The sequence below is a fragment of the Myotis nattereri genome, assembly GCF_964212035.1.
Source record: "Myotis nattereri genome assembly, chromosome: 15".
NCBI classification, from domain to species: domain Eukaryota; kingdom Metazoa; phylum Chordata; class Mammalia; order Chiroptera; family Vespertilionidae; genus Myotis; species Myotis nattereri.
The window spans coordinates 26,486,134-26,511,325 of record NC_138090.1 but is presented as its reverse complement, the minus strand read 5'-3'; the positions used below and the strand labels follow the sequence as shown (position 1 = coordinate 26,511,325).

Sequence of the window (25,192 nt, the reverse complement as noted above, 5' to 3'; positions counted from 1 at the left end):
CACTAAATAAATTCACATTGGATTAAGTCCATGAGAGGTGAAGGTATCTCCAAAATTACCAAAAGATAAAAATCAGGCCATGAACTTTTAAAAATCTCTTTGGAGCCTTTCAATACTTCTTCCCAGCTGACATCCTAGATATTCCATCCATTCTAAGATGTGCGTTTTTTTTCATAGTTCTTATCTCTGAAATTAGGTTTAGAATCAATTGTGTCTTTTAACAGACACCAAGCATCAATGTAAGCTTATAACTGATAAAAGAAAGTTGTAAATAAATTTTGCAGTTAAGAAAAGAGCACATGCCTTATAATTCATTTTTAGTGTGTAACTGAAGATTTCTCCAAGTCTAGCATAAGAGGCCAACTTTTTTCAAGGCATGTATTTCAAGGAAAAAAAAATATAATATATACCAAAAGAATTATGTTCCATTACAGAGTACTAAATATATTGGAAGTCTTTTTATAGAAGGCTTAAAAACAGTCCCAGAGAGAAGCCAGTTGTGTGCAAGTAAGTGTGGGGCAGGGCCTAGTCTGCTAATTCTTCATTTGTTTTAACAAAACACCCCTTCCTTGGGGTTGGATGGGGGACTGGGGGACTGGGGGGGGGGGGGGATGGGGGGACTGCACAACAACAAAAAGTTCCTGAAAAATGACTACTGACAATAATTACACTAACAGTAAGTTTACATATAAAGCCACCAATGAGAGAGAGAGAAACATTGATCAGTTGCCCACTGTACATGCTCTGGCTGGGGCTGGAACCCACAACCTAGGTATGTGCCCTGACTGGGAACCAAGCCCACAGCCACAACCTTTGGGTATACAGGACGATGCTCCAAACGAGCCCCCTGACCAGAGCAACAGTTCCGTTTCTTACCCAGGAATTCTCGGCATGGACACACATGTACACCGCACCGCCAGGCAGAGGTTAGCACAAAGCCCTGTCAAACTGAAAGACTGGTAGAAGTCCTGCAAACTCATTCTTTGAACATCCCTGTCAATATAATGGGCACATGGGAACTCGATGCTCAGGTCAGACACGCTGTGGGTTTGCTGGGAGAAGGAAACCCAGCTCAAAGAAAACAATTAATCCTCACATGGCGTTTCTCCAAGTCTGCTCACTGCAGCACTCGCCGTGAAGCCTCCGATCTCTAGCCTATGCCACTGCGAAGATGGTGGGGGCACTAACTGAACTAGAGAGAAAGGTTTAATACGAAAGGAAAATAATCAAACAGCCCTAACCGGTTTGGCTCAGCGGATAGAGCGTTGGCCTGCGGACTCAAGGGTCCCAGGTTCGGTTCCGGTCAAGGGCATGTACCTTGGTTGCAGGCATATCCCAGTGGGGAGTGTGTAGGAGGCAGCTGGTCAATGTTTCTCTCTCATCGATGTTTCTAACTCTCTATCCCTCTCCGTTCCTCTCTGTAAAAAAATCAATATATATATATTAAAAAAAAGAAAAGAATGAAACAATTTAAAGCATTGAGTAAACATCGGCAGCATGCTCACTATGTGCAAAGTACATAGACACAGAGAAATCCAACTGACTCAGATAAAAACACTGCTGCAGAGGCTGGGCAGCAGGGCAAGGGCCTTTGGGTCCCTCTAGCTTCATTTATTTTATTCTCAACCTAAGCCATCATTAGAACTGCTCTTTCCCTTAAGGTTTCCTGTATCATTGTTTCTTTTTTTTTTTAATATATTTTATTGATTTTTTACAGAGAGGAAGGGAGAGAGATAGTTAGAAACATCGATGAGAGAGAAACATCGATCAGCTGCCTCCTGCACATCTCCTACTGGGGATATGCCCACAACCCAAGTACATGCCCTTGACCGGAATCGAACCTGGGACCTTTCAGTCCGCAGGCTGACGCTCCATCCACTGAGCCAAACCGGTTTCGGCTCATTGTTTCTTATAAAATTGCTGATTTTAGATATAACCACTTTCTGGTTTTACTATAAAGAGTTTAGGTAGGCTTTTCAATGTTTACATTTAAACCTAAATTATAATTAAAACCCCTTTCACAGGTCTGATCATGTTAACAAAACAGGGAACCAAAGAAAGGGTCTAGCATTCAGCTTCTCCAAAGCCAGCCAGGGCCTTTGACGTGAACCAAACTAAAAAATGGTCTAGACAAATTTGAACTGTGCGGTGGTAGCCTGCAATACGGGCCCTGCTGTTATTTGAACACCAGGCACTTAATACAAAATCGCTGCATCTCAGCAAACACCATCTTCAGAAAGAAGCTCATTGTCTATGACAGACATCAAAAACAAGCAACAAGTCAGAAGGTAAAGGGGTTACCTGAATTCCCAAGAACATTCGGGACAAACAGGGTCATAAATGTAAAACTGCAGGAACAGATTCAAACTGCCACTGAGCCATGCCAAGAGCAAATGCTCAGAGATTTGCCAGCTCAGGGCCCAGCAGCCTCTGCACACAGACTGAAAGAACTCTGACAAAAAGCATTGGCTATGATGAATTGCTAATGGAAAAAAAAGAACTGAACTACTACTTCCTTAACTAAACCTTGAATGTCTGACACTATGAAGCACAGAATAAACTTAAATACACTAGTCAAAGTGGTTCAGTGATTAAATCTACTACAGTTTACAGCCAAAACATCAAGCTATAAGGGAATGTTTATTCAAAAAGCATGAACAGCTCTGGCTGGTTTGGCTCAGTGCATACATAGAGTGTCGGCCTGGGGACTGAAAGGTCCCGGGTTCCATTCCGGTCAAGGGCACATGCCTGGGTTGTGGGCTCGATCCTCAGTCGGGAGCATGCAGGAGGCAACCAATGATTCTCTCTCATCATTGATGTTTCTATCTCTCTCTCCCTCTCCTTTCCTCTCTGAAATCAATAAAAATATATTTTTTAAAAAAGCATGAAGAGGAAAACACTGTTTCCAGGTGACCTGCCCGCCCAGCACGTATGGCCAGAATCCACATCAGGGAAATAAAGAACAAGCTTACCATCGGGTAGTTCATCTGCAGCCTGTGTGCCACACAGAACTGATCCATTGTATGGAGGAAGCTGCATGGGGAATCAGAAAAATTTTAATTCAACAAAATGTTAAAACCCAACACATGCTACTTCATTAAAGCACTTCATTAAAACTCTTTATCCCTGTAACTTTTCATGACATTTTTACCAAATACACATGGAAAGACAGTAAAAGTAAATCATCTTCACTTAAGAAAAAAATATCATAGGAATACTTTAAAATATGTTATTAAATAGATCCAAAAATGAGGCCAAAAAAAAACAAAAAACTACAACTGACAAGTAAATCAGTTTCAATAAAATGCTTATGCGATATCCTTTGTTTCACAGGATGCTGATGACTGCCTGTAAGCACCACAGCCACCTATCTGTGTCCACTGGTAAAGATGACTTAGTGACCGTCAGCACTCTGTTCACTATCACATGTCAGCACAGCCAGGCCTGTGGGTAGGGGATAGAGAAAGGCCCCTGGGAAAGAACAGCCTGGGAACTGTGGCTTCCTTTTTAATACAATGACCTTTTTAATTTAAATGACCAAATTAATAGCTAGAAATCACATTCCTTGTTTGGAAAAGATCAAGCAAAATGGCAAGTGTCTACAGAAAGGTATTATAAATACATCAAATTGTTCTTCTTCCCAGCTATTCCATAATATCTAAGAGCTGAAAATGTTTCAAATGCGTATGTTTGAGATAAGAAAGTTAGATGGGAAGGGAAGTAGAAAAATAATTATTACCTGAAGGCAGAACAAAATAACAAATAACACAATGCTTCTCAAGCTCTGCTTGCTGCAGCACTGGCCATACAATGGGCCCCGCCTGCGTGGGGTCCCAGAACCTGCAAACACTCAGAGGCGCTCAGGTGATCCCCCTGCCCACTACTGCTGAGAACTACTGCTTAAGTGGCTTCCTCAACCGATTTCTCCAACTAACTCTTAGGAAGTCAAGTCAATAATCAGAGATAAAAGCTTATCGCTCCAAGAGTAAGTTCTCTCCCCAGAGAATTAATGACAAATAAGAAGCTGAGAAAATGTGGAGTTATTCAAAAGCAAATGACGGCTTTCAGGATTTAGGAGCTGCACATATTTCCACCATGCGGGGGCACCCCAGTAATCTTCACACTGACACAAAAGGAGAAAGCATTCTGTACCCAGAGATGTGCTACACCGGCTTTGCACCTGAAGTGCAAAGACCATTCATTCCACACACCATTCAAACACTCGCACCAAGTGCTCTAGCATTTACCGCTGGCGCGAACATAAGGAGCAGAAAGGTGCATTTGAAGAAGCCACCAATTGGAGTCATGTTCCTCTGCAGCCACAGAAGTTTAGCAGAATCCCAGACACAGAATGCCTTCCCTTTTTCTATCAACAACACTGGGGTGCCCCCTGGTGATAGAAATCGATACAATTTTAAGTCACTAGAAGTTGTGTGTGTGTTTTTTAATGTCCCTGTATTTCAAAATCTAGTTAAGTGGTAGAAGCAGAATTTGAAAAGTTATCACCCAGCAGACTCCAGGGCAATACTGCCATTTTCTGTTAGTGTGTTTAAAACACTTACTTTGATATACTAATCTGGTTAAGAGTGTAATTATGGGAATTACTGAATGCTGGAATGAGTTCCGGCCCAGAAGAAGTATGTGTGTTTCTTTTTTTACTCTAGAGCAGTGGTTCTCAACCTTCCTAATGCCACCACCCTTTAATACAGTTCCTCATGTTGTGGTGACCCCCAACCATAAAATTATTTTCGTTGCTACTTCATAACTGTAATTTTGTTACTGTTATGAATCATCATGTAAATATCTGATATGCAAGATGTATTTTCATTGTTACAAATTGAACATAATTAAAGCATAGTAATTAATCACAATAACAATATATAATTATATATGTGTTTTCCGATGGTCTTAGGCGACCCCTGTGAAAGGGTTGTTCGACCCCCCCTTTGGGGTCTCGACCCACAGGTTGAGAATCGCTGCTCTAGAGGCACATGGACCTTTAATTTCAACAAAACCTCCTCCACTCATAAGAAGTCCCTTGGATATAATAAATATACAGCAGAATAGTCCTGGCCAGTTTGGCTCAGTGGATAGAGCATTGGCCTGTGGACTGAAGGGTCCCGAGTTCAGTTCCGGTCAAGGGCACATGCCCAGGTTCTGGGCTCAATCTCCAGTGGGGGGCGTGCAGGAGGCAACCAATAAATGATTCTTTCTCATCATTGATGTTTCTATCTCTCTCTCCCTCTCCTTTCCTCTCTGAAATAAAAATATATTTTTAAAAAATACACAGCAGAATAAACTGTAATAATTGTTTGCTTAAAGTTCCCACTTTATACAGCTATTTATAAGAAACAAAATATAAAAACCAAAGCAAAAACATAAAATCTCACACACAAAAGTACACTGAGCAATGTAAAAAACCAAATCTAGTTATATTAGATACAGTCAAATCACCTTAGTCTGTAAAAGTGCTAACAGTCTTGTGAAGACAGGACTTGGGACCTTTGATAAGGTAATGTTTTAAAATCTTTTTGGTTCTGTCACCATTTGTTCTGCTGTCTAAAAGACCCTCACAAACCCTAACTCTCTCCTCTGAAATATTAAGACACCAAACCACTGAAAATAACGGTCCTGATTCTAACACCCCGCTCCCACACACATGCACGTGCTGTGCACCTACAGCAGTGATGGCGAGCCTATGACACTCATTTTTTTGGTTGATTTTTCTTTGTTAAATGGCATTTAAATATATAAAATAAATATCAAAAATATAAGTCTTTGTTTTACTATGGTTGCAAAGATCAAAAAATTCCTATATGTGACACGGCACCAGAGTTAAGTTAGGGTTTTTCAAAGTGCTGACACGCCGAGCTCAAAAGGTTCGCCATCGCTGACCTATAGCCTACCTAATGCTATCACGGGCTTGTTATCAGTAGCTGGTTGAGGTCTATGTGTTGTCTCTAATGATGAGAGTCTGGTAAGTTTCAAGAAGAATTAGCATTCTCTCCCTATTTTGAACACCAATAACATGATTATGACTGGGGTTTATAATAGAGTCATTCATAAACTGACTGTACTTTTATTTTTAAATAACCCTGGCTTCTAAACTAGAACACAGCTTTAGAAAAGGTATTTTTAAAATTACCTTTAAAAATTTTATATAGGCATGCCTCATTTTATTGCACTTCATTTTACAAATGCTCTTCGCAGATATTGTGAAGAAAGCATATCAACATTGAGGCAAGACCCTCCACCAACAAAATGATTATTACCCACTGAAGTCTCAGGTAATGGTAAGTGTTTTTTAACAATAAAGTATTTCTAATTAAGGTATATACTTTGTTTTTTTTAGACAATACTACTGCACATTTAACATACTACTGTAAGCTTTTATATGCACTGGGAAACCCAAAATTCGTGTGACTGCTTTTTTACTACAATATTCACTTTGTTGCAGTGAACTGAAAGGGAACCTGCAATATCTCCAAGGTATGGCTTTAAGATCACTCAGCTGAATCTGTTTCTTCTGATTCTTTTAAACAGCAGTACTGACCACCCTATCTTGTCAGTGGCAAGATTTCAAAAAGCAAACTGAGAGAGAGACAAAAACTCTCAGCTGAGAGGAATGATGCTTTTGTAGAAAGAATGTTTGTATATTTTAACATTTATATTTTTATTTATTTTACTTAATAATTTATTTAATTTAATAAATTGTTAAAACTGAATTAAATTAAAATTTTATTTTTATTTATTTTATTTTTTATAAAATTGTTTTTATATTTCACATTAGAGGCCTGGTGCACGAATTCATGCACACTGAAAGGAAATTAATTAGAAGAAATATTTTAATATTGCTATTCACCCTTTCTCTAAAATAGAAGTGTCAACCAAATTCATGATCGACAATGACAGATGGAAACATATGCTTACGATTGGCGCCAGCAAGAGCTTTATAGATAGATAAACTTGCTTAATTAGACCTGCTTTCTGATTTAGCTAAACTTTCTCCAGACCAGTGAAGCACCCCAACTTCTCTTTCAGGTAATTGTCAGCAACACAGCAGTAAATATCAACACAAAGCACATCGTTATTGTAGATCACACAGAGAGAATAAAGGGTGAAATATTTAACTGCAGCAGTGTTTGACTGTATTCTGTGCAGTGAGAAAACCTGAAGTCATTTTTCAAGTTCCACCATTTCTTACTTCTTTTCAGTCGGGTCAAGTTTCTAAACTTTCTAAATCTCCATTTTCCAGCTGATGATAAGAAAATAGGATTCTACCGAGTCTCCTATCTACATACTCCAGGACTTTCTGTGAGTAGCAAATGAAATGACTTTTGGTTAAAGCAGTGGTTCTCAACCTTCTGGCCCTTTAAATATAGTTCCTCATGTTCTGACCCCCAACCATAAAATTATTTTCGTTTCGACTTCATAACTGTAATTTTGCTACTGTTATGAATCATAATGTAAATATCTGATATGCAGGATGGTCTTAGGCAACCCCTGTGAAAGGGTCGTTCAACCCCCAAAGGGGTCGCGACCCACAGGTTGAGAACCGCTGGGTTAAAGGGTAAAATGTTTGCACCTAGCTATAAAGCAAGCTGTGTTCCTGGGCTGGAGAAACTGCAAGGAGGCTAGTCACTAGGGAGAGGAAGCCGGACGTTGCTATGTGACGTCATTACCTGGCACCCACAGCAACTGTTTCCAGGCTGTGCTGTGGGCCGCATTTTGTGCCATGGGGTCTTGGCAGTGTAGGCTGCAATTTGGTTGGGTGTCACTCCAGGGTGGTGGTGGGGCCTGTGTCCCACTTGGGGGAAGCCAAGTGTTGCTTTGTGGGCACCAGGTTCGCAGTGCCGTTTCTTTGTAAATGGCCAGTGCACATCATGGCAGCTCCTGCATTGAGCATCTGTCCCCTGGTGGTCAGTGAGTGTCATAGCAACTGGTCGGACGGTCGGAGGGACACTTAGCATATTAGCCTTTTATATATATAGTCAAATTTTGGTTGTTGAGTTCTTGGCCCAAGGGAAAAAAAAAAGTTCCTAATAGCCAAAAAAATATGAGGAACAGGGCTGGATTCTAATTTATGCCACCTGGTAGGAACAGTACAGATGAGAGACGCAATTTTACCTACAAAGTAAAAGGCCAAAGGATTATGCAGAAGTGAGATAACATTACTCACACACCCACTGACCCAACCATGCATCCCCACATTAAACAGTCCATGTCCTATATTACTATCATACAAGCCCCCAAATATTAATATTTATATATTGAGGATAATAACTCAGCCCAATCATGTTAATTAGCCTATATTTCCCTTTTACAGGTTATTGGACATTTGATTTTGACAGACAGCACTTGTTATACCCTACCCCCATACACAATGCATGCTGAAAAGAAACAAACAAACAAAAAAACAAAGACGCCCCACATACGCCCAGTCACACTATGATTTTTTACTGTAATTCATTTTAATGAGACACAGCCATTACTTTTGCAAATAAAAAGTCTGACAGCCTGGCCAGTTGGTTGGGCATCATCCTGTGCACCAGGAGGTTGCCGGGTTCGATTCCCACTCAAGGGCACATGCCTGGGCTGAGGGCTCGATTCCCAGTAGGGGGCTTGCAGGAAGCAGCTGGTCCACATTGCGCTCTCACATTGATGTTCTCCCCTGCCTCCCCCCCATCTCTCCTCTTCTTCCTCCTCCTCCCCCCATCCCTTCCTCTCTCTAAAAATCAATAAACTATTCTTTAAAAAAAAAAAAGTCTGACATAACTTTACCACCAGCATCCTTATATCCACTAACATTTATTATATACTAGGTATCACGTCATACATTAATGATTTTCCAACATTTCTCTGAAGTAAATAAGCATTCTCCAGTTTTAATTTTTTTTAAAAAAAAAAAAGGGGAAGAATGAGATGGAGGAAATTGCCCAAGGCCAATGAGTCTGTTTAAGTAGCGGAGTGAGAAAGGAATCCAGCTCTTCAGACTTGAAATATGGTACATTTTCCACGTTCATATTACCAGGAAAACCCAAGTTTTTAATCCAACACTTACTTGCAAACAGACATTCACAAACCTAACACATATGCACAAACCTGAGAAAAGCTTTCATAAAGTACAGAAGTTGGGCTTTATTGTTTTTTAAAACTTTAATTGCAAAGAGCACTGTTAGACTCTGGCAAGCACCAGCATATTTTACTGTGATTCAAGACAGAAATTATTTAAAACTTGAATCACTGGTAGAGTATATGAGATGAGGCAGGTGAAAACCTCAATTAACAGTAATGCTTAGGGAATATAGGGTCTGATTATGTTTATCCTAGTTAACTATTTTCTTATCAGAAAATACTAAACTTCAACCCTTAAATTCTACAGAATTCTAAAATGCAGAGATACATTGTATAGTTTTAGGAAATAAAATATATAATTTAGCTTTCATTATATCGCATCTTTATGTTCCTTAAAACCACAACTGTTACCATTAATGAATACAAGAAATAGAGATGGCAGTGAACTATATGCATTTCTAAAATGAAACCTGACGTTTTATTTTCTTCCTTTTTTCTAAAATGAAAGAGAAAACAAGTAACAGATCTTTCTTACATCGCTAAGCTTAAAATAATACTTTCAATGAGTTCTCATTTAATCCCACCGCCATAACTCTAAAATTTTTTAGAATCCAAGAAGCCAAGGTGAAGAGTAAAGAACTTACAAGGTCATGTGTAAGGGGTCCAGCCAGACCCCAACCCTGGCCTTTTGACTCATTTTCTAAGGAACTAGCTTCTCCTGCCCCATTTTACCAAATAAAGCAACACCATACATAAATATTTAATATGCGTCCAAATGTACAACTGTGTATATTTACTTAATGACCTAAAATTAAGGCATCTAAAAGGCTAGTTAGGTTTCATTAAAAGTTAACCAAGATTTTACTTGATACACTGTATACTTACTTCTCCCTCAGTGTTCCTTTTCAATGCAATTTCAATAGGTTGTGTGTGTGTGTGTGTGTGTGTGTGTGTGTGTGTGTCAATCCTTACCCGAGGATATTTTTCCACTGATTTTTAAAAAGACTGGAAGAGAGAGGGAAAGACAGAGAAACATCGATGTGAGAGAAACACATCGATTGGTTGCCTCCTGCATGAGCCCCGACCAGGGCCTGGGCCAGGGAGGAGCCTGCAACCAAGGTACATGCGCCCTGACCAGAGTTGAACCTAGGACCCTTCAGTCTGCAGACCAATGCTCTGTCCACTAAGCCAAACTGGCTAGGGCTCAATAGTTTTTATATTTAAAAAATAATCTGGAAAAATGTTCCTGGTAAATTTTTATTAAACTAAAACAGAAACCATTAATCACATAAAAGGAGTCCTGAATAAGTGGAGAAATATACCACTATCATGCTTAGGAAAATTATCATAAAGATGTTAATTCTCCTACAAATTCATCCACAATTTTAATGCAATTCCAATTGAAATTTCAATAGGATTTTTCATGGAACTGGAGGTGCTGAACATAAATTCCTAAGGAAGAGTTAAGAATGAAGGAAAGCCAAAATAACTTGTAAGTGTAAGAAGAAGGTGTGTACCCTGCTGGAAGATTGACAAGGTTCAGCAATTAAAACATGGTATTGAGACAGAGCAAAAGGCCAACAGAACAGGAGACCCAGAATCAACCTAGCATATATGGAGATGTGACTTGAGAGAGTGGTACTACACCTAAGGGCTGAGTTCTAGGTAATGGTGCTGAGACCACTTCTATTGCCATGGAGGAGGGGTTATTAGATTCCCCACCTCACACACATACAAAAATCAATGCCTCAATTTAAGTTGTATTGCATGCTAAAGTAAAAACAAAAACCATAAGACTTTTAGAAGAAAACAAATGTCTTTATTAACTTAAGGAAAAAATTTCTTTAAAGGTATTTATTTGAAAACCTAAAATCTACAAACCATGAGGAAAAAGTCAATATATTAGACATTAAAGTGAAAAGTGTACTCTCTTTACCCTGAAAAAAAAAGTGAATCATATATGAAGTTTAACCTCATGCTGCCCTAACTGGTTTGGCTCAGTGGATAGAGCGTCGGCCTGCGGACTGAAGGGTTCTAGGTTCAATTCCGGTCAAGGGCATGTACCTTGGTTGCGGGCACATCCCCAGTAGGGGGTGTGCAGGAGGCAGCTGATCGATGTTTCTCTCTCATCGATGTTTCTAACTCTCTATCCCTCTCCCTTCCTCTATGTAAAAAAATCAATAAAATATATTTTTAAAAAAATAAAAATAATTAAAAGTCCTCAAGCTAAGAGAGATACCTGTAACATGCAGAACCAAGATTATTAACCCTGTAAGTCAATAAGAAAAAGAAAAACACTTGATAAAAAATACAGACGAGATAGAGATCGTGTAATTCACAGAAGTGGAAATGTATCACCACAGACATGAAAATAATAAAATAGTGCTCAACTATTTGTAATCTGGGAAATGTAAATTAAAACAATGACAATCTATTTATAATTCATCAAATTAAAATATATTAACAAATCTTAAGTATGCCTATACTGAGAATTAGGCAAGATTTTTTTGCTTTTAAATGAGATAGAGAAACATCTCATGCACTGCTGATGTTAAAACCACTTAGAGCCCTGGCCAGCATGCTCAGTGGTTAGTGTCAGCCGTTGCACCCAAGAGTCACAGGTTCAATTCCTGCTCAAGGCCACATACCTGGGTTTCAGGTTCATCCCCAGCCTCGGTCGGAGCCCATGTGACAAGCAACCAATCGATGTATCTCTCTCACATTGATGTTTCTCTCTCTCTCTACCCTACCCTGCTGCCTTCCACTCTCTGAAAATCAATGGGGAAAAAAAGATCCTCAAGTGAGGATTAAAAAAAAAACACCCTAAAACCCACTTAGCAGATAAGCAGTCCCTAGTAAAACTAAAGATGTTTATCACTTGCACAACCCAGCAGTGTCATTCCTAGAATATATCCTGAAGTAACCCAGAGGAGCATGAGAAGACATTTCAAATATGCTTATTGCAACATTTTTGTAATAGTGGGAAGAGCTAAAGACCTAAATAGTCCTCAACAAGAACTGTGATGTGTTCAATTAATGGTATTTAGCAATTAAAATCAAAGAACAAAAACAAAATGCATCGGCATAGATAAATCTAAAGAACATTGGCTTAAAAATAAACTATAAAATGATGAATATAGCATGAGACATTTATGTGACATTTCATATAAAACAATACAATGCACTATCTTTTGATAATACGCATGTAGTAAATGATAAAAACCATCAGAAAACAATACTTACCAATTTCAGCAGAGTTGTTATTTCTGGGAATGGGGGAATGAGATGAAAGAGGGGTATAATGGAAGTTTCAACCGTATCTGTAATGTTTTGCTATTTATAAATATAGTTAAATGTTAATGCAGGGTGTCCCAAAAAAAATGGATACACACTTTAATACCTGATTCTATTACATTTTTAAAATGAAATTTATTTTAATAAACACTGCCTTTATAATTATTCAAAGTGTGTATCCATTTTTCTGGTTGGTGGGTTCAGGCATTTCTCATATTAGTTTCTGCACTTTTCTGTACCCTGGAATTCCTTATCAAAAAGCGTAAATTAAAAAAGCAAAACTAAAACATAACCATTAACTACATCTACACATATACTCAATAAAACAAAGTTTTGTCTTACCTCAACTGAAGAGCGAGGAGTCACAAAGAACTGATTGAATTCATCAGGGCTAAAATCTCCAAAAATATACTGAAGGAAAAGAGAAAAAGAGAGAGTCATTGATCACATAAACTATACAAATTATATACTTTCAGAAAAAACCACCATATATTAAAACAATTCTATGATGTATTCAGGCTAGAATGCCCAAGATCCTTCCTTCATTAAATCAAAGGTCTATAAAGTAAGATTTCTAGGTGTCCTATTTTCCAATTACAAACAAGAAAATACTACTTAGCCTTTTCTACAAAACTGTCAAAGAAAACTCTGAAATTGTTAAAGCTTATTTTGAAACAGGTCAGTTTTGTACACCAAACTCATAAGCAGAATCCTGTTTGCAGGACAATTTTTTGATTCACAAACATTTCCAGTTGTTCCATTTACCTTTCTGCTGACTCATGTTACTACTTCCATTTCAGTGTTTTCTGCCATACAGACTAAAGAAAAGCAAAAAATATGGTTCAAATGGGAAGATAGGAAAATCCAAAAAAAGGAAAATACTAATGATCTTAATGATTTTTAAAAATATGTATGCAATTTTTATCTTTAAAAATCCACTGACAGCTGATGCACAGATAAACATATTACTTGACAGACACAAACCTAGCTGTGTACCCTCACTGCATAGCATTCTAAACATGACTTTCTGGGGGTGAAAAAAATGGTTTAAAAAGAAGAAAAAAGGAACACACACACACACACAGACACACACACACACAAAGAAAAAAAATGGTTAAACTGCATGGAAGCAAGTTTAACAAGTGTGTGGCAATTCATATTCTCCCTGGAGCTCTAAGAAATAAGTTACTGACAAGAATAAATGTGACTAGATTTCTACAAAAGATAATCACTCACTGATTACTCATTCATTTAATTGGAAACTAACACCTACTAAGTGCTATGCACCATGATCAGTACTAGGAATAAAAATGATAAAAGAGTTGTGGTTCCTCTGCTATAATAAAGCTGACAGTCTAGTAACTTGCAGGGAAATTTACAAGCATGTGATTCAAAAATAACCAGTAACCAAGTATTATATAAATGGATATTACCCATTATTGTTGTAAATGTGAATAAATAACTCTCACAGCCTGTTGATAAGAATGCATTGATATTCTGGGGGGAAACATTTCTGGTTGGCTCTCTTGCAGTAGCTACCAAAACTGTAAACATATATTTAAAAAACAAAAACATCTTGACATAATAATTTACATATACATACAAAAGTCCAGAAAGAAACTATGCATTGAAAGTGATGCTCTTCCTTTCTAACCTGGACCCAGCAGGATAGCTCCCACAAAGGGTGGTGAGAAGAAGGGCCATTCTGCCATCAATGAGGTAGTGACCAGAGAATACACCACCAACATTCACAAGCACATCCAGGTAGTGGGGCAAGAAGCATGACCTTTGGTCACTCAAAAGATCCAGAAATTTGCCATGAAAACTGTCAAGGGAAACCTTTATCTCTTTATTTATGTAAGCGTGAAACATTCTCCTTCCTTTAGAGAATTTTTTAAAGTTGATTTTTAGGGGGAAATATTGTTTGGGGGGAAAAAAAAGATGAAAATGATTCTGTGTCTGATTTTACAGGATTTATGCCAGATGTCACGAAGCCCTTGCACCTCTACGTGAGTGAGGTAAGGGGCATTGCCAAAGGGGTTCTCACCCAGACTCTAGGTCCCTGGAAGAGACCTGTGGCCTATCTGTCTAAGAGACTAGACCCCGTGGCTGCAGGGTGGCCAGCGTGCCTCCGGGCAGTGGTCGCCACAGCATTGCTGGTAAAGGAGGCAGATAAGCTGACTTTGGGCCAGGAACTAGCCCTGACAACACCCCATGCTGTGGAAGCGCTCCTTCGAGGTGCTCCGGAGCGATGGATGTCAAACGCCAGGGTCACCCAGTACCAAGCTCTTCTCCTGGACCAGCCCCGCATCCGATTCCATAAGACACTGGCCATCAACCCTGCTATCCTGCTCCCAGATGATGATTCGGAGGAGCCCATACATGACTGCATAGAGGTAACAGACGCAGTACAAATGGCTCGCCCAGACTTGACAGATGTCCCGCTATTATCACCAGATAAGGTACTGTTACATACAAGATGGAAGCAGTTATGTTCAGGATGAAATCTGGTATACAGTGGGCGGTGGTAGTCACCCTACACCGCCCAAGGAAACCAAGTTGCAGACCAAGCTGCCAAGGAAGCCGCCCAAAAACCAGTGGGGTCTTTACAAGAGGAGGAATTGGCAGAACAGAAGCAAGCTACCAGAGGACCAAATGGTTGGTGGACTCTACCAGATGGCAGACTGTTGGTCCCAGAGGCTCTAGGTCGGATGTTAGTTGCCCAGTTACACCAGGCTACCCACATAGGCGTCACCAAGACTTCTGAACTTTTGTGAGGCAGGTCACAGGTAAATGCAAGGTAGCGGGTCCCCCTGGGAATTCAGGCCCATGGAAACTCCCCAGGAGAGCATTGGGAGGTATAAGTATAGACTCTTCTTGGGATGGGTTGAAGCCTATCCCACCAGGACAGAAACTGCCTCTATAATGGTCAAGAAATTACTCCAGGAGATTATACCTAGATTTGGGCTACCAGCAGTCATAGAACCCAAGGTATCTCAACGTACAGCTCAAGTCTTAGGCATAAATTGGAAACTCCATTGTGCATACCGGCCACAAATTCAGGGCAGGTATGAACAGGACTCTAAAAGAACTTTAATTAAATTTACCCCAGAAACTGGTGAAAACTGGACCAACCTCCTGCCCTTTGCCTACTTACAGGCCAGCTGTACCCCCAACTGGGAGGGGTTCTCTCCTTTAGAAATCATGTTTGGTAGACCTACCCCTATCCCACCCAAAGTTAGGGGAGGAATTAAAAGCTAAAAGTCATAACCATTCCTTGCTCAAGTCCTTACAGGCTCTGCAGTATACCCAGAGAGCCAGCCATAAGCTTGTTCGAGACGCCCTGCCAGTGCCCACCTCGGACCCTGTACATCCCTTTCCAGCCTGGGGACTCGGTGTGGGTAAAGAAGTTCATGACCCAAGGACTCACCCCAACTTGGAAGGGACTATACACTGTCGCCCTATGGCTGTTAAGGTTGACAGCATCCAGACCTGGCTACACCACTCCCAGCTCCTGCACCAGGAAACAGCCTTGATCCCGGCAGCCAGCGGCCTCACGCTTGAGATCCCTAGCCTGGGCTCCATGCAGGCCAGGAGGAGGCTCGACGCCCGCAGGAGGGGAACTGGGCTTCAGTGAGGACAGTACTGATGGGAACCGTGGCATTAGGGGCCCTGGTAACTGTAAGAACATTTTAACTAGCCGGTGAGAAAGTCCAGGGCCAAGTGGGACTAGATGTGCTAGGAGACAGGAGAGCAAGAACAGAATAGAGAATGCCCTTAAAGGAAGTGGAGTTAGTAATTAGAAAACTAAATGTGCCAAGCAGGCAGTTTAGAAAAATTAATTCGGTCAAACTACTTGTAGTTAGGGGGCAGTACAATCCCCTAACTAACGAAGATGAGTCCATGATTCGACTCATATACATAAAACCAGTGGGGAATGAAGTATGGTAGCAATCGTCTCAGGTAGAAACTATAGTTTAACTTTAACCCTGCTGTTTGGTTTCTGTACTTATTTGCTTGCTAAAATAATGGCAGTTGTTTTAATTTTCTGAATTATATAAATCACCCCATTCGATTAAATACCCTATTGATTGTAATGTGAATATCCCATGGGTAGTGGTCATACTGGTCTTAGAAAGCACATTTTCCTTTACCTGGGAAGGACAGCACAGTTATCCCAAGGTCAGAGGCTCCCGTTAACGTGTCCCTGTTGACTCAGTGTTCCGGAGACCCAAAAACTGTAATTGAGATCACATGCTTCAGTCTGACCAGGTTCCTCATTCCAGACCCGAGGCTCTAGATAATGTGTTTCTGTCAACTCAGTGATCCGGAGACCCAAAACTACAATTTAGATAACATGCTGCTTCTGCTTCTGTAAACTGCTTTTTTGCGAACCAGGTTCCTCATTCCAAACACTGGGATGTAATCAATACCTTTGTGGTTTGTGCCTATATAAATCTGGTGTTGTGGCCATCTTATCACTATGAGATTTGGGAGAGCAAAATGCCCCCTTATAGTCCCATTTGCAATAAATGTGACTCTTTAATTCGGAAAAAAAAAAAAAAGATGAATATAATTCTGTGTCTGATTTTACAGGATTTATAATCAGTGGGGAAGAAAATGCCACTGACCACATGAATTAATTTGTCCTGTAAGACAGAGTTAAAACATAGGACAATTAAGTTTGCACGGGAAACTAAACAGTAGGAACAAAGAAGTACATTTCCAAAGCTTGGTGCAGGGCTTAGCACATACAGATGCTCAATAAATGGGTGCTATGAGGATGAAACAAAAGAAAATGCCTGAAGTTCCTCTGGTGGTCACACCACATTACAGAAATGTCATTAAGAACTCTACTCTTCTAATAGCTGTATCAAATAAAGCAAGTCAAAACTAGAAATTGCTCTAGGTTTTAAGCAATTCCCACCAGAGGTAGGTGAATAATGGAGTCATGAAAGCTACATCAAGTGTTCCTTTCCCAGCTGCCATGACACTCACAGGAAAGGAGAACACATCACCAGGCCATCCAACCTTTCCATGCTCCTTAAGAAAGCGAGCCTGGGAGGCAGAGTGGCTCTCCCCACCCCCAACTCCGACCCCCAAGGAAGAAAGCTCCCTTTTCCCTCATGTCCAACTGACCCCAGCTCAGGCTTACAGAACTTCCACTGTTCTCATGTCTTATTATTTTCTCAACCTTTCTAGGAGGACATGAAAAATACATATATAAGAAATTCTTGAAGAAAAAGGGGGCATGTCCACAACACAGTTAGGATGGAAACAAGACACCTCCCTGATGCACAGCCCCTGGGGGTAGCTGCGCCGGACAAGCCAACCTGTCAGAGGGCCTGGTCTATAAACCCTGGGGAAAGGGCTGGGCAAAGCTGAAAATACCAGTGTTTGTGCTAAAGGAAAAGCGAAGATTTTCCGCCCAAGGAAGATGGAGGAAGAGAGATGTTTGCTGTTTCCCTGCATTTCTCCACAGATCTAAGGTCCACAAACAGCACTTTCTGCAAAGCAGAACTGGAGGACTACCACTACGTCATGGCACCAGGAGGCACTGCAGTACAGCCTATTGAGTCTTCAATCAAGCTTCCAAAATTTCACCTCCAGAAGTGTGAATGCATGTGCAGGGTGCTACCCAACCAATGTTCTTTGCTCTCCAAAACTCACGGAAATAGGAGATCAGCCTCTGAGGTAAACATTAAGATACAAAGGCAGTGATCAATACACACTTTGCTGCATGTGCATCGTACTTCACAGGTTCCAAGGCAGTCAGGCAACTATTCAGGAACAACTCCCATGTACAGATCCAAAGTCAAGCCTCACAGGGTGAAAGGACAGAACCAAGTCACAGATAAAAGGAAGCCTAGGAGAAATACAGTCTTCTCCCTGGTTTCCCGACCCAAGGAAACTGAATTTGGGATATGAGAAATATTAAGAACTAATAAACTGTTTTGAGTAATAAATGCCTTAATTTCTTTTTTTTTTTTTTTTTTTTTTATTGCTTAAAGTATTACAACGGGTATTACATATGTGTCCATTTTATCCCCCCGCCCTAGACAGTCCCCTAGCCTCCCCTATCCCCCAGTGTCTCATGTCCATTGGTTATGCTTATATGCATGCATACAAGTCCTTTAGTTGATCTCTTACCCCCCTACCTCCTGCCCCCCAACCCTCCCCGGCCTTCCTGCTGCAGTTTGACAATCTGTTTGAGGCTGCTCTGCCTCTGTATCTATTATTGTTCAAAAGTTTATAATGGTCTCTATTATCCATGAATGAGTGAGATCATGTGGTATTTTTCCTTCATTGACTGGCTTATTTCACTTAGCATAATGCTCTCCAGTTCCATCCATGACGTTGCAAATGGTAAGAGTTCCTTCCTTTTTACAGCAGCATAGTATTCCATCGTGTAGATGTACCACAGTTTTCTAATCCATTCATCTACTGATGGGCACTTAGGCTGTTTCCAGATCTTAGCTATGGTGAATTGTGCTGCTATGAACATAGGGGTGCATATATCCTTTCTGATTGGTGTTTCTGGTTTCTTGGGATATATTCCTAGAAGTGGGATCACAGGGTCAAATGGGAGTTCCATTTTCAGTTTTTTAAGGAAACTCCATACTGTCTTCCATAGTGGCTGCACCAGTCTGCATTCCCACCAGCAGTGCACAAGTGATCCTTTTTCTCCACATCCTCTCCAGCACTTGTCGTTTGTTGATTTGTTGATGATAGCCAGTCTGACAGGTGTGAGATGATACCTCATTGTTGTTTTGATTTGCATCTCTCGGATGATTAGTGACTTTGAGCATGTTTTCATATGTCTCTTGGCTTTCTGAATGTCCTCTTTTGAAAGGTGTCTATTTAGGTCCTTTGCCCACTTTTTGATTGGATTGTTTATCTTCCTTTTGTTGAGTTGTATGAGTTCCCTATAAATTTTGGAGATTAGGCCCTTATCAGATATGACATTGGCAAATATGTTTTCCCACACAGTGGGTTTTCTTGTTGTTTTGTTGATGGTTTCTTTTGCTGTGCAGAAGCTTTTTATTTTGATGAAGTCCCATTTGTTTATTTTCTCTTTAGTTTCAAGTGCCCTAGGAGCTGTGTCAGTGAAGAAATTGCTTCGGCATATGTCTGAGATTTTGTTGCCTTTGGATTCTTCTAGAATTTTTATGGTTTCCTGTCGTACATTTAAGTCCTTTATCCATTTTGAGTTTATTTTTGTGTATGGTGTAAGTTGGTGGTCTAGTTTCATTTTCTTGCATATGTCTGTCCAATTTTCCCAACACCATTTATTGAAGAGACTATCTTGGCTCCATTGTATGTTCTTGCCTCCTTTGTCAAATATTAATTGAGCATATTGGTTCGGGCCGATTTCTGGGCTCTCTATTCTATTCCATTGATCTATATGCCTATTCTTGTGCCAGTACCAGGCAGTTTTGAGAACAGTAAATGCCTTAATTTCATCTCTAAAATGAGGGGATGCTGGTCTAGACAACCTCCAAAGCCCTTCCCAGTTCCAGAGGATCTCCTGGATCTAACAAAGACTAAGAGAAACACTCGTTTGGGAATATTCTCAGACTAATACAGGCTACCCCCTAGGACGGACCCTGAAAACATGATGCTGAGTGAAAGAAGCCAGACTCAAAGAATCACATGTTGTATGATTCCATTCATATAAAATGTCCAGAAAAGGCAAATCCCTAGATACAGAAAGTAGATTGTGGTTGCCAGGGGCTGAGGGCATCTGGGGATGACATTGTTTAAACAGTCAAAGCACAGCAGGAATTTTGTTGATTTAACAATGTGTATTGAGCACCAACTATCCACAGTGAACTGTGCTAGATTATGAGAATAAACTTTGAATTAGACAAACACAGGGTTCAGGACACACTGACATTTAGTTTTGTAACTGTGCAAGTATATTGCAAGTTGCAATGAGTGTTACAAATGGCAGAGAGAGAGAGAGAGAGAGAGAGAGAGAGAGAGAAGAAAAAAGAGGGAGGCAGAGAAAGGCTTATTCCTCAACCAACTGGGTTGTAGCAGAATTCTGCTTTACTTTCTTGGGGCAGAGGAGTCCCAAAATGGATAAATTTTGTAATAAAGTCACACCCACAGACAGCAACCCTCCTTAGGATTCAAATGTCAAAGTACTAAAATTTAGTGTCTAGTTTTACATGGTTTGTGTATTTTATTCTGACTATTTTTTAAAAAACATATTTTTTTTATTTTTTACAGAGAGGAAGGGAGAGGGATAGAGAGTTAGAAACATCGATGAGAGAGAAACATCAATCAGCTGCCTCCTGCACACTCCCTACTGGGGATGTGTCCACAACCAAGGTACATGCCCTTGGCCGGAATCGAACCTGGGACCTTTCAATCCGCAGGCCGACACTCTATCCACTGAGCCAAACCAGTTAGGGCTATTCTGACTATTAAAGTCCTATCAGAAGATATCCTCTCACCTTCCAAAGTAGGCTTTTTAATAGGTTGGCTTTAATATACTCTAAGTCAGTGGTTCTCAACCTTCTGGCCCTTTAAATACAGTTCCTCATGTTGTGACCCAACCATAAAATTATTTTCGTTGCTACTTCATAACTGTAATGTTGCTACTGTTATGAGTCGTAATGTAAATATCTGATATGCAGGATGGTCTTAGGCGACCCCTGTGAAAGGGTTGTTCGACCGTCAAAGGGGTCGCAACCCACAGGTTGAGAACCGCTGCTCTAAGTGCTTTCATGGAGATTCTGGGCTAAAACTTGTTTTTAGACTGCATCTCCAAATTGGAGAACCTGATTCATTTAACAAAAAGCCAACTTACAAACTTTCCAGTCCCATGTCTGAATTAGTTATATTACACAATGACAGTTAAATTTTAACTTTTGCTAAACTAGTACTAAACAGCAAGATAATAGAAACAACCCTCATTATTCAATAACTTGCTATATAGAATTTTTATCACATGGAACACAGCTAATAAATTAGGGAAGATTCCACCTATTTTCACAACCATTACAAACACCTGAGTGCTAATCAGAGTAAGGGGGAAGAGGAGGGACAGTGGGAGGGGAGGGGAGGGAAAGGGGATGGGAGGGAAGGGGGAGAAGAGGGCAGAGGGAAGGGAGGGGAGGGACAGGGGAGGGACAGAGGGAGGAGAAAGGAGGGGAGGGGAGGGGTAAGGAGGGGAGGGGCAAAAAGAAAAAAGACTGTCAATACAAAAGAAAACTGAAACAGTACAGTTGACCCTTGAACAACACAGGTTTGAGCTGCACAGGTCTACTAACATGAATTTTTTTTAAAATAAATACTTGTACTGTTTTTGATCCGTGGTTGGAAGTCCTCGGATGCCAAGGGTTGGTTGACTGATGGTGAGAGACAACGGTCTGGTAGGGTTTTGGGGAGTCAAAAATTATATGCAAAATTTTGACTATGGGAGTCAACGCCTCTACTCCTGAGTTGTTCAAGGATCAACCATAGTTCTATCTTCGCTGGGGCCAGGGATGAATGAGAAGAGATTGCAAGGGAGCATAGGGGAAACTTCGGGGAGCTTTTGGGAGTGATGGAAATGGTAGAAATGGTTGTCTTAACTGTGGAGTTAATTACACAATAGTGGAGGTAATTACACAAATATATACATTTGTTAAAACTCATCAAACAATATACTTGTAATGGGTGAAATTCACTGCACATATACTATTATGCCTTCAAAACAGGAACCAAGTTAAATTCATCTTTGTATCCTGAACAGTTAATACAGTACTTGGCATATAGTAGTAGGTGCTTAAAATACTTTGTTGAACAAATGAATTCAGGAAAAAGAGAAAAAAACACAACAAATGAAGTTCTAGGGATAAGGAATGATAACCTCTGCATATTCACAATGGTAGTTTAAACACCCAGACATAAGTGGGCTGACAAAATTTTAACTTGACTGCTCTGACTGGTTTTTATTGCTTTTAACCATCACTAGAGATGTTCCAGCCAGGAGCACAATTTTCATTTTTAAATATAATCTTTAAATATAATTAAGATATAATATCTAATTTTTAAATTAAACATCATCAAGAAAGTTGATTAAGCTTTAAATATATTTTATTGATTTTTTTACAGAGAAGGGAGAGGGATAGAGAGTTAGCAACATCGATCAGCTGCCTCCTGCACACCTCCTACTGGGGATGTGCCCGCAGCCAAGGTACATGCCCTTGACCAGAATAGAACCTGGGACCCTTCAGTCCACAGGCCGACGCTCTATCCACTGAGCCAAACCGGTTAGGGCTGATTAAGCTTTAAAGAAAACTTTAGCCCTAGCTGGCTTGGCTCAGTAGATAGAGCGTCGCCTGTAGAATGAAGGGTCCCAAAGTTCAATTCCAGTCAAGGGCACATGTTGGGTTGTGGGCCTGATCCCCACTGCAGGAGGCAGCCGATCAATGATTCTCATCATTGATGTATCTATCTCTCCCTCTTACTTCCTCTCAGAAATCAATAAAAATATGTCTTAAAAGGTCAACTGCAAACTTATAATGGGTACATTTATTGTTAAAGTATAACACAATAAGGTTGAGTTTTTTTTCATGCACAAATTAACTGATGCACATCTACGATTGAGGATAAAGCTGTATTATAAAACAGCTCTTGAAAAACAACCACCTCAGAATTAATCTTTCATTTACATAAATCGAATTCTTAAGTACTCTATATTTGTAAACATCTAATAACTGTCCTATGATCTGATTTGGGTTTGTTTTTGTTTTTTAAGATTTCATATTCCTTGTCCACACAACAAACAGCACCAAAACCAGTGGTTCTCAACCTTGGCTGCACATTAGAATCACCTGGGAATCTTTTTAAAATCCTGACTTCTGGGCCTCATCCTCCAGAAATTCTGTTTCTTTGTTACTAATGTTGTGGCCCCACCCCATAACAAAGAAACAATTTCTGGAGGATGAGGCCCAGAAATCAGGATTTTAAAAAGATTCCCAGGTGATTCTAATGTGCAGCCAAGGTTGAGAACCACTGACCTAAACTCTTGTGAGTATTTGTATTTTGCTCCATGCTATCACTGTAAGGGTGCCTGCCTTTAAGCCTCTATGCCATCATCACTCAATTATCACCTCAGATCGTTGGCACCTGGCTCAGCCTTGATAATTGCCTGAACCCCCTGACCACCTACTCAAACCCCACACTGCACACATGGACAACTACTGCCAACAACACTGAATCAAAACTCTAGTGTTTCATTAAACAGAGTGCTACATGGGCAAAAACTTGTAAATGCATCTGTTTTACAAGATTTCTCACTTAATGAAATATACTGGAACCAAGCCAACAAAAGCTTGGCTACTAAAGCCACCTGCTAGGAACGAAGGTGCATCACTAAATCAGAGCTCCTACATAAATGATTTTCTTCTGATTTGTTGGTCCTTGCCAATGGTCTCTTCAAATACCTTGGAAAAAATCTAGAACTGCCTAACAAGAAGTATTTATGGTAGTTGGTACATATACCCTTCTCCTTCCAATCTTGAGGAAATACAGAATGTTCCCCTTAATGAGTTGCTTTGGTTAATGAAAACCAGTTACTTAGAAGCAGTAAAAAATGCAAAATTACTATCTGCTTAAAATAAAGAATGCACAACGGGTGCTGATAGCTAAGAATTTGCCATGTCACACTGAGGAAGCAGTATTTCAAAGATATTTTTACTGATTTTTAGAGAGGAAGGGAAGAGAAACATATATGTGAGAGCAAATCATTGATTGGCTGCCTCCTGCACTCCCCCTACCTGGGATCAAGCCCCAACTCTGGGCATATGCTGACCTAGAATCAAACCAACGACCTTTCGGTGCATGGGACAATGCCCAACCAACTGAACCACACTGGCCAGGGCAGGAAGTAGTGTTTTAAATTAATACAAATTATTCTTCTATATTACTTAGCAAAATATAACTCCAGCTGTGCCTCCAAAATAATTAATGAATTAAAGATATTTATCCTTCAGTTTACTATTGTGCTTTAATTAGCTTTAAGAATCAACTCACAATTAGAAACAACTAAAAAATGAATCCATACACCTGAAACTAATACAAAATAATACTGAATGTAAATTGTAACTGAAAAAAAAAATTAAACAAATGAAAGAAAATATTTTAAAAACCTAGTAGATTAATGATGACATTGGCTGGGATATCTACAGTGATAAAGGTGGCAAATATAAAAAATAACAGGCAAACCAACTGAAAAGTTCTCTTTCCAAGCTCATCACTGACACACGGGCTCGCTACCTGAAGGCTAACATCTCCTTGCCTTGGCTCTCAAATTTAGGGGATAAGGGCATCTGCTCTTGCCATGTCAACGAAGGATCACTGCCATGGCCTACCAACTGGGCATGGGAAAAATATGGTGAAAACATCTTATTCGCATCAATAACTGTCCTATGATCTCAGAACTACATTTTTTTAAAAAAAACAACCCAAATAATGAAACAAAACAGAGAGAAATATCTGATATACAGGTCAGGCACCTGGACCGAAGAAACTACATAACAGAGACACAGAGAGCCATAAAAAACCTTAAAGAAAGCTAGAGGTCACCCATTATTATTGCAGAAATTATCATCAATCTAAAATAATTTAATAGCAGCCCACCTCTTCTTAATCATGGATCTGTATGCTGTGGTCCTGTTCTTCATTGCCAGAACCATAAACAACAAAACAAACCCACATGCAGCCCTGAACATACTGAATGACAACCAGCTGTGCTCTTTATTTCCTTCAACTGGTCCCTCTGTCAATTAACTTATCCATTTGACACACAATTAAGGCAAGATGCTAT

The 25,192-nt window shown here is 40.0% G+C and overlaps 1 protein-coding gene across 1 annotated transcript in view; it reads right to left on the bottom strand.

The window, feature by feature from the left end:
• Positions 1-25,192, bottom strand: part of USP10 (ubiquitin specific peptidase 10) — a gene marked incomplete at its 5' end in the record, with an annotated part of 63,170 nt that overhangs the window by 29,710 nt on the left and 8,268 nt on the right. The window contains 2 exon segments of the mRNA XM_081107968.1: positions 2,973-3,033; positions 12,712-12,780. Of these exon segments, the coding sequence (XP_080964094.1) occupies positions 2,973-3,033; positions 12,712-12,780 (130 nt within the window).